At 40.3% G+C, this 13,281-nt stretch overlaps 1 protein-coding gene across 2 annotated transcripts in view; it reads left to right on the top strand.

Moving 5' to 3' along the window:
• LOC124123232 (protein FORGETTER 1-like) overlaps positions 1 to 13,281 on the top strand; it is a 490,282-nt gene that overhangs the window by 107,468 nt on the left and 369,533 nt on the right. For both annotated transcript variants that reach the window (XM_048391344.1, XM_048391343.1), the window contains 2 exons: positions 6,778 to 6,864; positions 10,052 to 10,143. In XM_048391344.1, the coding sequence (XP_048247301.1) occupies positions 6,778 to 6,864; positions 10,052 to 10,143 (179 nt within the window). The remainder of the gene's footprint in view (positions 1 to 6,777; positions 6,865 to 10,051; positions 10,144 to 13,281) is intronic.

Here is a 13,281-nt window from a genome sequence, read left to right as displayed (position 1 = left end):
TATAACAGGTTACAATAAAAGCTGTTGGTGAATGTACGCATTCTTATGGTTTTTTGTTGCGTGTAGTACTTCTGTTTTTTATTATGGTTATTCGGTGTATGCATCGTCTTCCCATACATTGTAATACTGCTCGTATTTTTTAGTTACTTTGTATACTGCGAGTTGCTCTGTAACTAAATTATGCGCCGACCACACTTCGATCCGGGTTCAACTGACGTGTGCAGTTGTACTGTCGCATCGATAATTAGTTGTGTGTCGATGAGCATTACCCATGCTATTTTAGTTACCTTGTCTACGGCGAGTTCTGTAACTAAATTATACGCCGACCACATTTCGATCGCAATTCAACTGACGTGTGCAGTTGTCCTGTCGCTTCGATAATTAGTTGTGCGTCGAAGAGCATTAAACATGCTGTTTTAGTTACCTTGTATACTGCGAGTTGCTCTGTAACTAAACTATTCGTCGACCACACTTCGATCGCAGTTCAACTGACGCGTGCAGTTGGCCTGTCGCATCGATAATTAGTTGTGTGTCGAAGAGCATTAACCATGCTGTGCGTTCGTGATAAACAACTTGTCTCGTCCGTGCATCTGGTCGAATGTTCTATTGTCACTACAGGGGTGAGGAACTTGGTACATTCGACGTGAAAGTGGTCACTGCCTGATTACTTTCCCGACCCTCCTTCCAGTGTTCCGTCGAATTCTACCCATTTGTACGACTGAAAACAGACTAAAACATGGGTTTTTCAGATTAAAAACGATGTTTTATTGGTCTGTTTTCAGTCGTACGTTCCCACCCAGCCATCCCCACAGGGAAGTAATCCAGTCCAGTCCTGCTTGATGGCTTATTCTTCGAGATTTGTGACATGTCATAGGGAGGTGCGTGCGCAACCGGACGGAAACAAGTTTAATGTTTACATTCCAGCTTCTGGCTTCCTCTAAACGTGCGACTAGACGTGAGGGTATGAGAGATACCCATTTGTACGACTGAAAACAGACCAATAAAACATCGTTTTTAATCTGAAAAACCCATATTTTGTCAAGCACTGGTGTTACTGATCAAATCATGCTGTCAATCACAAATTCATTCAGCTAACATGTCTGAAGTTGTTTAATGTTTCAAAAGTTTAAAATTGGCAACTGAGCCTCTGTATCTGTAACATTACAGCAACCCGTGTGACCCTTCTTTTATTCATGTCAAGTCAAAGTATTTTTCAATCAGTGAAAGTGAACTATGAATAAATAAATCTTTTGACTTGTCATGGCTGTGTCAAATGTCAATTTGAAGGTCTGTCACTCATGAAATGCTTTGTAAATAGTTCATACATTCAGTTTATGATATTTTTAACGCAATTTGTGTCTGCAATATACATGTTCACCGTCATTGAAAGGGAAATGACCAAGATATTAGGTATTTAATGGAATTGGACTTTCTGTTCAACAGTTGTTTTGCGTTATAGGGATCAAAGATGAATATTCATGGATATTGATGAGGTTAACTGTCACCATGACCATCTGATTTGATGAAGTGAAAATGGTTCAGAATGAAAGGTTCAGGTGGGAATGGTTTGGGGCATTCAGGAAAAATTAGGAATGGGTCCGTCTCTGTTTTTGCATGTCATGCAAACACACAACTGCCTAGTTAAGAAATATAACAGTTATCAATTTAATTTTAACCAACAGACGTTCGTTTATCAGCCACTTCAGTCAAAATTAATATGGCCAATTGTCACATCACAATGACCATACTGGCCTCTGACTTTTTAAACAAATATTAATTGTAAGTTTATCATCTATGTTAAAATGTTATTTATGCAGAGACAGTACGCACATGCCCATCTATTTATAGCATATATATACATCACGTCCGGTGACCCACACTGCGCATGTGCGACAGTTATCATTTGTCTCTGCCGTGCTTGCACTTTTGCTTCATACTTTGTCAGCGCACGTTATATATTAAATTTTTCTAATCGGAACCTTAACGTGGCCAATACGATGTTATCATCTCAACTACCTGCCCGTGGTTTCGCGGAGCTATGAAGAACTGACACTTGGGGATTGGACGAACTTTGAACTTTGACTGGAAACATGAATCGACGGGGAACACGCTCGAGGTCACGATCTACAAGACGGGGGTCAAGTGTGCCAACTGATCTACCAAATGATGACTTGCACCAACCTCCACGGTCTATTGCAGCTGCAGAACAATCTTCTCCAGTCCGATCTTCATCGAGACGGCGCTAAACAGTGTATACTGACATTCCCTCCAATTTAACTACGGCGCAACTTAAGTCAAAATTACGAAATCTCGGTATCCAGACACCAAACATGACCAGGAAAGACCTAGTACGCTTGTTGGAGGCCAATGGAAATCGTAGGATACCATCTTCGACAGTCACGAGTGACGAATGTCAAACTTCAGATGGGATTACTTTTCCTACGCCAGAGAGACAAATTGGACCCTTTTCCAATAAGGCGGCGCCCACGATCACTTCCGCCGAACGATCGTCACTTCAATCGCCCCAGTCTCAAGTGCCTTGTACTCCACCGGAGAATGCTGCTTCTCTCCAAAATCAAATCCAGGCTTTACAACGAACAGTCGAATCTCTGTCTCGACAAATTGCGGAAAACCCAAGCAGATCCAGTGACCAGACATCCACCTTCTTAGCGCAAGAGACGACCAGACATCCCAACACGCTTTTCGGTAGGCATTCACTCAGAATTGCTTCTCATGATTTACCCAATGTAGTATGTATCTCATCTGCACTTAGAACAAAGATTCAGCAGGGGAAGTATGTCAACATCGCCTTATTGACATTGCCTGAACATGAGTTGTCAAACGTTCGCACCATAATGGATGGAGAAGGGAAAGAAATTCGATTTAAAGGGGCATTAGATCAACGTTTAACTCAACCCTTGACCATTGGAGACTTTGTTTCATCGTTCACAAAATACATTGACATTGTGTGCGAAGTGGCTGATTGCAGAGAAGAACTACACAAATATATGGCTGACATAGTCGACATTGCCAATCAACACGAGGGTTCTTTGTTCTATGACTACCATCAAGCCTTCTTTCAAAGAGCAGCTACCCTCCTCGAAACTTACAACACACCAGTCTATTGGGGCATCAAGGACAAAAGCCTTCTCGACTCAGTAGCAGCCAACAGGAAAGCGAGACAGTGCAGTGTGTGCGGCAGCCTGTCTCACAACACAGATTTTTGTCCCAGACAGGGTAGGACAACGTTTCCAAAGAATGCTCATCCATCCACAGACTGGCGCGGTAGACAGCGCGTCCAGTTCAAAGGGAAAGAAATCTGTAATAACTTCAATGACGAAAAGGGATGCAATCGCTTGGCATGCTATTTTCTTCATTTGTGCCTCCATTGCCATGCCACACACCCAGCCTTCAGATGTCGGAAAAGAGCTTCTGTATCTCAGAGTGAGGGCAGTCAAGAGAAGTCCGATAAACAGGCATGACCCTCTAACCTCCGGCTGCCACAGTTTCAGAGTGTAACTCGTTCTCCTATCAATGTTTAACAGCTCCAAAAAGAACTACATAATCATCCAGATACATTATTGGTCAAAACACTCATTCAGGGATTTACTCATGGCTTCGATACAGGCATCTCTAGTCCACCTACTTCCTCTTGGGAGTGTAGGAATAATCTCTCGGCCAGGCAGCAAGTCGATGTGGTGACAAATTTACTTGAGGACGAAGTAGCCAAGGGTTACGTCATTGGACCTTATTGCAAACCACCCTTTCCTGTGTACAGGATTAATCCACTGGGGTTAGCACAGGGGAAATACTCCAAAAAATACAGACTGATCGTTGATATGTCCGCACCTCACGATTCTGAAGTACCCAGCCTCAATGACCTTATCAAGAAGGAAGATTATTTCATGGTCTATGTTCATGTAGATGACGCTATTGGCCATATTCAGAGGATGGGCACTGCAACACAATTATGCAAATTTGACATACGGGATGCCTTCAAACAAGTCCCCATCAGTCCTTCTCTCTGGCATCTTCATGGCGTTAAGTGGCAGGATGAATATTACTTTTATACCAGGCTGGTATTTGGCTCACGCTCTAGCCCCAAACTCTTCGACTACTTGTCTCAAGCTGTGTGTTGGATTGCTACCGAGAATTATAAAGTCTCATGTGTGCTTCACCTTTTAGATGATTTCCTGTGCATTGACAGACCGCATTACACGGCAGAGCGGACAATGGCTATCATGTCCATGATATTTAAACGCCTGGGTATACCGTTATCACAACACAAAACAGTGGGACCCAGCACTTGTTTGGAATACCTAGGCATTGAACTGGACACTTTGAATATGCAAGCACGTCTGCCAGTGGAAACAATACATCGCATTCAAGAAGTGATCAATTCTTGCCGCAACAAGGCGGCTATCACAAAATGCCAACTCTTATCTTTGTTAGGCCACCTCAACTTTGCTGCTCGAGTGATACCTCCGGGCCGCGCTTTTGTATCATTTCTCATATCCATGTCTACTACAGTGAACAATCTCTTCCACTTGGTGACCTTGGACAAGCACACTCTCATGGAATTAGTCATGTGGGATCTATTTTTATCTACTTGGAATGGCATATCCATGTTCAGAGATACTATTCTAACTCTGGATTACGACTTCCACCTGTACACAGACGCAGCTTCTACTTTCGGCTTCGGGGGTATTTGGGGCCACAAATGGTTCTCAGGACACTGGCCGACAGAGTTATCATCCTTGACTACGACGTCTTTATCCCTCTTAGAACTGTATCCTATAGTGGTAGAGGTGTTCTTGTGGGGACAGTATTGGGGCAGGAAACAAATTTGTTTTCACTGTGACAATTTGGGTACTGTACATATATTGAAGAAAGGTTGCTCTCCTAACTTAGAAATCATGAAGTTGATGAGAACTGTCACTTTAGTTTAACGGCACGTCACCTACCTGGCAAGCACAATGAGTCAGCTGACGCCCTATCACGTTTTCGTTTCCAGAAGTTCCGAGAGCTGGTCCCTTTGGCAGAGCAACACCCATTTCCATGCCCCTCCTATCAGCAGCTCATTGTGACCTGAGTCAAGATGCCCAAAGGTTGATGGACGCAGGGGTGGCCCCATCTACACTCCAAGCTTACTCTACTGGCCTATCACGTTTTAAGCTCTTCCTACTCTTGAACGACTTTGAAGCGACCAAGACCAACCTGCCCCCACTTACTGAAAACAGGATTCTACTATTTATCACACACTGCCATTCCAAGTTACAGCTGCAATACAGTACCATCAAACTGTACTTGGCAGGAGTCAAGTTCTTTTATGTGCGTGCAGGGCGTTATCAAGAAGTGTCTCAAGCAATTCAACCAGACAGAGTACAACTGCTGCTACGAGGTATCAAGAAATCCCAAGGGAAGCCTGAACTCACTCGCTTACCTATCACCACCGGCCTGCTGAAACAAATGTGCTGTGTTTTACGTAAAGGCTGCTTTACACCATTCGTCGACTGCATGATGGAAGCAGCATGCACCTTGGCCTTTTTTGCTTTCCTTCGGTGTAGTGAGTTTACAGTGCGAGGATCTTTTGATCGAGCTATCAATTTGTGCCTTAGTGATGTGCATGTGAATGCTCAGTGTACAAGAGCGGACGTCAAGATTAAAGCCTCCAAAACAGACCCTTTTAAGGAAGGTGTGGAGTTGCAATTATATGCAAATAAATGTTTGTGTCCAGTGAGAGCTCTAGTGAAATACCTCAACATGAGGAGTAAGTGTTTCCAAGCTTCTTCTCAAGCTTTCTTCTTGGATGAGCAACTTAGGCCTCTTACCAGAGATTCCTTTCAAGGGAAATTAAAACATGTTATTAATCTATGTGGAGTCCCTAGTGCCAACTACAACACTCACTCGTTTCGCATTGGGGCCGCCACTATGGCAAGCAAAGCTCAAGTTGAGGACCATATGATACAGACTCTCGGACGTTGGTCGTCGCAGGCCTACTTACGTGACATTCATGTGGCTCACAAGAGCATCAAGAATGCGCAAGTCGCTATGAGTAACTGTTGACCATATCATCTTACACCTATCTACAATCATCAGGACAACTGTTTTTCTTTACAGCCTTTTCACCTTCCATGTCTTTTTACCATGTGTATCTTTTAACTTCTTCTTTTTTTCTTATTTTTTCATCCACTTAGGGCTTACTTGTTTTTCTACAACTGAGTTTTGGGGATACTCTGTATTTTAAACCCCAAGTAGCTTATCTATTCATTTTTATACCTCATCTTGACTGAGGCCCATTCTCTACTTCACACCCATCTGCAAACCGTCCGGGGCGTACAGGGAACGACACCCAGTAAGTTGTACGTCTCTGTATTGCCACCATCGTCGCGCCACATCAGGGAACGACACCCAGCAGTGGATGTGGCGCTGTAATTCCAGCATTTACTTACCATATCCATCACTCAGTATTACTGGGCCCCAGTCCATGTTTTCTCTACAATCATTCTTGCCTATGTTTTACATGCTTTTACAATTGTAGGGGGGACAGATGCCATACTTATATTTGTTAGCTTAGCTAGGCATCTGTCCCCCAGTTTTTTGTGCCAAACAAAATAAATCATTAAATTCATAGTTTCTTTTGTTGTCTCTGCATAAATTGAGATCAAATTTATATGATACCAAAAGGTTTTCTGTGCAAAAATATTGCAATGGGTTTATGACAATATCTGCAGCTGAGAATGGTCACAGTCCTCAATAATCACTCTGTATTTTCAGTGTCAGAGGCATACTGTGATATTGGCCAACAAACAACGAGCAGGATTCTTTATTGGAGATGGAGCAGGTGTTGGGAAAGGGCGCCAGGTAACAAGGCATTTTCTCTGCTCTTTTTTTTGTCGCAGAAAGGTAATGTCAGGGAATCTTTTCTCAGCTGTTCCTAGTCTCGAGAAACACGTCTTTGTGGTTTATGTTCTCCATAGAGCTTGTCAAAAGAGGTGACAAAATGGATCAGGTGTTCAGGTTTGGTGTCTTGGTTGATTGCTTGTTCTCTCCCCCTGATGGTGGTGGATGTTCAATATCAAGCAGTTTGATTCTGGTCCAGACTTAATTCTTTACTGGTTGCCATGTTATAGTATAGATAACATAAATATTGCTGAATATCTTTAAACAACAAACTAAACACTTTCAATCACTCAAAGTTTGCCTGGGCAATTCCAATTCACAGTTTAGAAAAAGTTTGGTAATTGAATTTAACAATTTCTCTAGGAACATAACAATTCCAAAATTAGGGCAAAAAAATGCATATCTTTCCCAGTAATGGGGCATCAAGTCCCAATACTTGGACAGGTATATTTTCTTTCACTGTATTTTAGAGGTACAAAGAACATTATGCATTGAACTCCTCTACATTTGTTTTAATCTGTTTTTTTGGAATCTAGCTTTGGCACATGTACCATGTTGTAGTCAAACGTATAAAATACACATATTTTTAACTTATCCTGCATTACTCCTTGATGCACTTACTGCTTGTTCCATCTTCCCGAGGCAAGAGAGTTAACTGACTTTAAAAGTCCAGTTTCCACCCTTGCCGAACAAGGCTGGAATTACTTGGTTCGATCATAGCGCCACCAGTGGCTATTACCAGTTATGTCCCTTCTATGCCTCTCCTATGGACCAATCGATTCCACCTCTCGTATCACTTGGGTTAGCTTCACACAAAATGGTGGCGCCCAGTCAGGATGCTCTGATCGATAATCACGATCTATATTGTGATAAAAGGGGTCTTACATCACGCAATGCATCAAATCACATGAGCACCTTGATTAATAACATGGAAAGATTTGGAAAATATCTGCTGACAACGAGTTGGCAGTGCACATGCTTTGCAAATCCTGCAATCGACGGAAATTTGCACGACATTTTATGAACCGGATTTCGATTTCGGTGCGCGATTTTGATTGGACTATGCATAGACTCGTTAGTCCAGCCAAAATGTAACTCCATAATACCAGCCTAGTTCGGCAAGGGTGGAAATTGGACTTTTACAGTCAGTTAACTCTCTGCCTCGGGAAGATGTGCTTGTTCTTGACAAAGAGAAAGAGCTGTGTGGGGTCTTGCTGAAGAAGAAGTTGTTCTAACTAGCCGAGTGGCCAACCCTATCACACAGCGCCCATGTGACCACGGAAGGGGTGACGTCACTGATCAGCACATAACTGCTGTCACCCATAAAAGGAAGACTCTCACGATTTTCATTGAATCCTTTCTGTGTTGATAACTCTAGTGATTTTTCTTGTGAACTATATTGTGCATACGGTTTGTGTTTTCATATCTTTCATATGATTTACGCCATATCATATCATGATTAATTATTGCCTGGTGGTGTTTTTCACCATGGTAATCTCAGGCGTTTTGTTGTTTCAAGTAGCCATCTTGAATATTCCGTGGTCACACTTTTTCGTAGCATGCGTTCTGATTTCTTTGTGTTGCCTGGTACTTCATCATTGACGTATTCTTGCAATAATATTGTTTATAACTGTGGTGGTGTTTTGCGTTGTTTGCATGAACTTAGTTTTCTTAAACCCACATTTCTGGGACAAACAATTATTGTCCCCCGCCGTGCAAAAGCTCGAAGCGGGGTACATAGTATTCAAAACCATCCGTCCGAAAAAAAGTATTGGCATAAAATCTCAAGAACCACTTGGTACATTTCATTCATATTTGGCACAAGGTGTATGTGGGAGGATGCCCAGATGCAAGCCGATATTGGTGACCTTGACATCATTTTCAGGGTCATTGGAAGAATTTCAAGATTTGGACTTTGTATTCCTTGTTGGCACGATATCTCAAGAACCAGTACATTTCATTCAGACCATGCTTATTCAGAATGGCAAGCTAGAAGAGGAAACTCCCATTTGGGCAGTTACAGTCATATTTTTCATTGCCAAAAGAAATTTTGTTGCAGTGGAAAGAAAACAGTATCCTGGTGTTCTTTGCATGGGCTGTTAACTGTTCACAAGTCACAAGGCAAACACATACAGTTCTATGGTTGTTGATTTCACAACAGAAAAACACACACCAGTTATGCAATTTATTCGTCACTCCAAGGAACGTCGTGGACAATGCCGCTGCCTCTTCATACCTGTCATCAACGACATCGGAGGTTGAAGTCGGCCGTAACACATTCACACTGGTTTCGAGCCATCATCCGTCAGGCTTACAAGGCCTCTGGATTTATCTCATTTATCTTCTATGACTGCGTTGAAAACCTGGATTTCACTCACACCTAACTCTCTCCCTCCCTGTAAACAGGGATGGTCACTCGATGCCAGACATAGCCTTCACTAATTGGCTGAGGGTTTTGGAGAATTTATTTGAAAATCACCTCGGAAGGTATGCCCTCCACCGATCCGTCGGATAAGGATGCATTAAGGAGTAATGCACGATATGTTAAAAAATCTAGTAAAATCCTAGATATTTTTTATATTTGTATACTTATCCTGCATTATTACGTCTAAAGTGATCCACCCACCGCAGAGCTACCTCCCCGCGATGCCTTCATTGTTCGTGTTTTTAGCAGTAATGTGCTGATCATCACTGCTGTGGTCACATGGGAGCTGTGTGATAGGGTTAGCCACTCAGCTAGTTGGAACAACTTTTTCTTCAGCAAGACCTCTCACAGCTCTTTCTCTCTGTCAAGAACAAGCAGTAGATGCATTAAGGAGTAATGCAAGATAAGTATACAAATATTAAAACCATCTAGGATTTTACTGGTATTGTTCTCAAACAGACTCAAACAAATAGAAATGGAAAATGAAAGGAAGAGTACTTCAAGGGATGTAAGGTTATAATGGATGACTTCCAAGTATCCGCTTGCTAATTTTACTCTGTGTTCTTGGATGTTGAAGATAAGAAGGAAATTGCAAACTGCCATAGCAGTCAAAATATTTATTATATGGAAAAGCCAAATTCCTGTAAAACTCATAACTTGTGTTATTTTGAGGGAGAAATATGCTACATACTTAATATTTACTGTCTGTTATTGTTTCTGCAGATTGCTGGTATCATCATGGACAACTTTGTGCGCGGCAGAACGAAACACGTTTGGTTCACAATATCTACAGATTTGATTGTAGACTCCAGAAGGTGAGGCACAATGCACGAGACACTAACATCGAAACAACTGTAATTAGGCATCCCCATGACATATTTTTACGCATGTTTTTTTACACATTTTGACCAGTCAATGTAGTTTTTTCCTGTGCAACATGTATTTCGATTGCGAAAATTGTTATGTTGACAAATTAAGACAATTTTTACTTCAGAGTCAGAGTATGGCACTGATGATACTGTATATGTATCCATTTTTTGTCAACTAAAGTTTGTTTCAAGGCGTAAATACCAGTAATCTGACCGTGGTTGCGGTAAATAACATGTGAGTTGTGTGATCTACCAATCACTTCACACACGATGTTGCCGACTTTAATTCAAACAATATTGAATGAAATTTGGTATAAAATAAATAAGACATATTACAGCATAAGTCCAGATATACAATAAACACGTTTATATAACCAGATAGTCTAATAAAACAAATTCTATACTCCAGTTCCGAAAAACAGTAAATTTCTCCGCTTTTAATCGTACACCGATAAAAGTACTGTGCGACAATTTTTTTTATTTAGAAGCTTTACAGAAATTGTGAGTGAACAAAATACTGCCTAATATCTGAACGACATAACTATATATCAAATGGAGTTATATGCGTATGTATAACGACATACATTCAATGCCAAAAATAGCATGCCGTAAGAGATGAATACTGATTTTTCTCTATTACGTCAAAGGCGACAGAGAGGTTACTCTCTGCTATGCTTAAGACTAGTTTATTGTAACTCACGTCTCTTGGTGAGAATTAGCTATGGGTAAGGACAATATATTTTCGTGGTGTTTTGTTCATGAGGAACCAAACTATTGCAATACAAATATCGATATTGAAACTGTATACGTTTAGTTATAAACAAAACCCATAAGAAATGATGAAATTGTACTTCATAAAAAAGAGGTAAAAGAGAAATGGATTGCCCAATCTAACCTATAACTTAGTCCTTAGAATCCAAAATTCTCCTGAATGTGTAAGTGTAATTTGAATAATGTTGCACCATTATTAATGGAGCACTAGCCATATCATCAAATGTAATGAAATACCAAAAAAATAACACCATTCTATTTGACGTCATGGCTGGTTTTATCTCTTTGATAACGTCGGAGAAAGACAACACTGCTATTTTGATTAATATATCTCCCCTAATTTTTGTTCATGGTATGGAAAATCTTGATGTGTAAAACAGAATTTGATGCTTTTTCAACACAATATAAAATGACTGCTTTCACCAAGTAAATAATGTCTTGAGTATGTAAACAATTAGATAGTTTATCGTGTATCTTTATTGGACAAGACACGCACCTGTTTGGCATCAATTAACGTAATTAAATACCCTAATGAATATTTCAAAACAACCAAAATTATATTCAATATTGGACATATATTTGTTCATTATTATGTTATTATTTCTCTTCATCACGTCTCAGAATTACACAATACAAGATGAGAAGAAAGCTTTATTGGTATAGAATTATCAGGATAATCGTTTAAGAATTGACCTTCACTTTGTGTGAGTTCATTGGAGTATGAACCTTCATAGAGTGAGGGCCAAACTGTATGAACGTCATCGCAAGCTCCGATGTTAATACAGTTTGGCCCTCACTCTATGAAGGTTCATACTCCAATGAACTCACACAAAGTGAAAGTCAATTCTTACAATTTTTTATCACAATTTCTTACCTCAAAGGATGTAGGCCAAGATCTAAATGCAATTTTATTGAGTACGTGTGACTTCATGTTTACACTGACAGCCAAACAGCAACCAGCTATATTGCGGAATAAAATAGTTCCCCAAAAAGAGAGGTGACATGAGCGTATGGATGCACAACTTGCTCTTCAGAAACATCTTACGCAACACATGTGTTCAAATAATATCACCATTAGATGAGAAAGGTCTGTAAAGAACTACCTCAGTAAGTCAGTCACAATGACAGAGCGTTGTAATACATTTACATCAAGTACAGGACGTCAAAATGGCCGACACGATAAACGTGACGGGAGGATTTCCGAAGTTGTTAATGAACCTGTGGCGGTTACATGTGTTAGTCATCATTTATCAACTGACCTAGTTTTGAAAGGTGAATAAAGATGCGTCGAACAGACACCCAGGTAAATTCGTAGATTGCTGGAGACGGTCACTGTCAGCCTAGACACAGATTGAGTTGATACTGACGATAGTTTGGATGTGCATTTTTTCGTTTGTTCATTAGGATGGGCCGTAGCAAGGAAATTCGTGGACAATCATGCAGTCACGCTCTTACGTTTCTCAATGTATACTGAAATGCTGAGACCAAGATTAAAGGTTCTAAATGATCAGAAATAATGCTTATGTATGTTTTTGTGCTAGGGAATTCCCAGGGGTTTCCCCAGGAATGTGGAAGTAGTCCGCCAGTGTTTACGTCATTTCAAGAACACTGTCTCGTAAAAAACGTATGAACGTCAAATTGTGTCGTTCGTACACTTATGAACATCAATTTCGCGGTCATGTGACCGACCTCTCATCCAATGGAAAAGCTGTATATCGTGTAAACGTCAAATTAAAAAATGATATAAGGTTGAACCAACAGGATATATGGCATGGGTTTTATTTTTATACTTTTTACAATTCTTGGAGAAATAAAGTAAACAGTTTAATATCCTGTGATCACAATATTGAAAAAAGAATGAACCCATTGATTAAAACGAGAGGAATAATTCGTAAATTGTTCGTGACTAATGCGCACCTGGCGAATATCATACAACTTACAAAACAATTCCAAGACCAAGACAATTCTTTCAGAAATGTGTGCATATATTTTAATGAAAAGTATTATCCATTTTGTTAAAGTAATATATTCATTCTCAGTTGTAAAATAAAATGAAACAGCTATTCATGTACATTGGTTATATGAACTTATAATATTGACTATTACACATTCCAAGAAATATGTACATGCTGCAGTACACTATACAGTACACTGCAGTATCTTGTAACACTTGTAAGGAAAGAAATTTCGTATTCGACACTATAAACCTATCAATTCTTATGTAAACAATGTTCAAACAAACAGGAGATTATCAAAGGTTCGTTCATACATGTTGTGGCCTACAAATACGTATGATATCATTTTGAACATTGA

Source organism: Haliotis rufescens, unplaced genomic scaffold (assembly GCF_023055435.1).
Source record: "Haliotis rufescens isolate VD_foot unplaced genomic scaffold, xgHalRufe1.0.p SCAF_9, whole genome shotgun sequence".
NCBI classification, from domain to species: Eukaryota; Metazoa; Mollusca; class Gastropoda; order Lepetellida; family Haliotidae; genus Haliotis; species Haliotis rufescens.
This window is presented reverse-complemented; position numbering and strand designations above follow the sequence as displayed.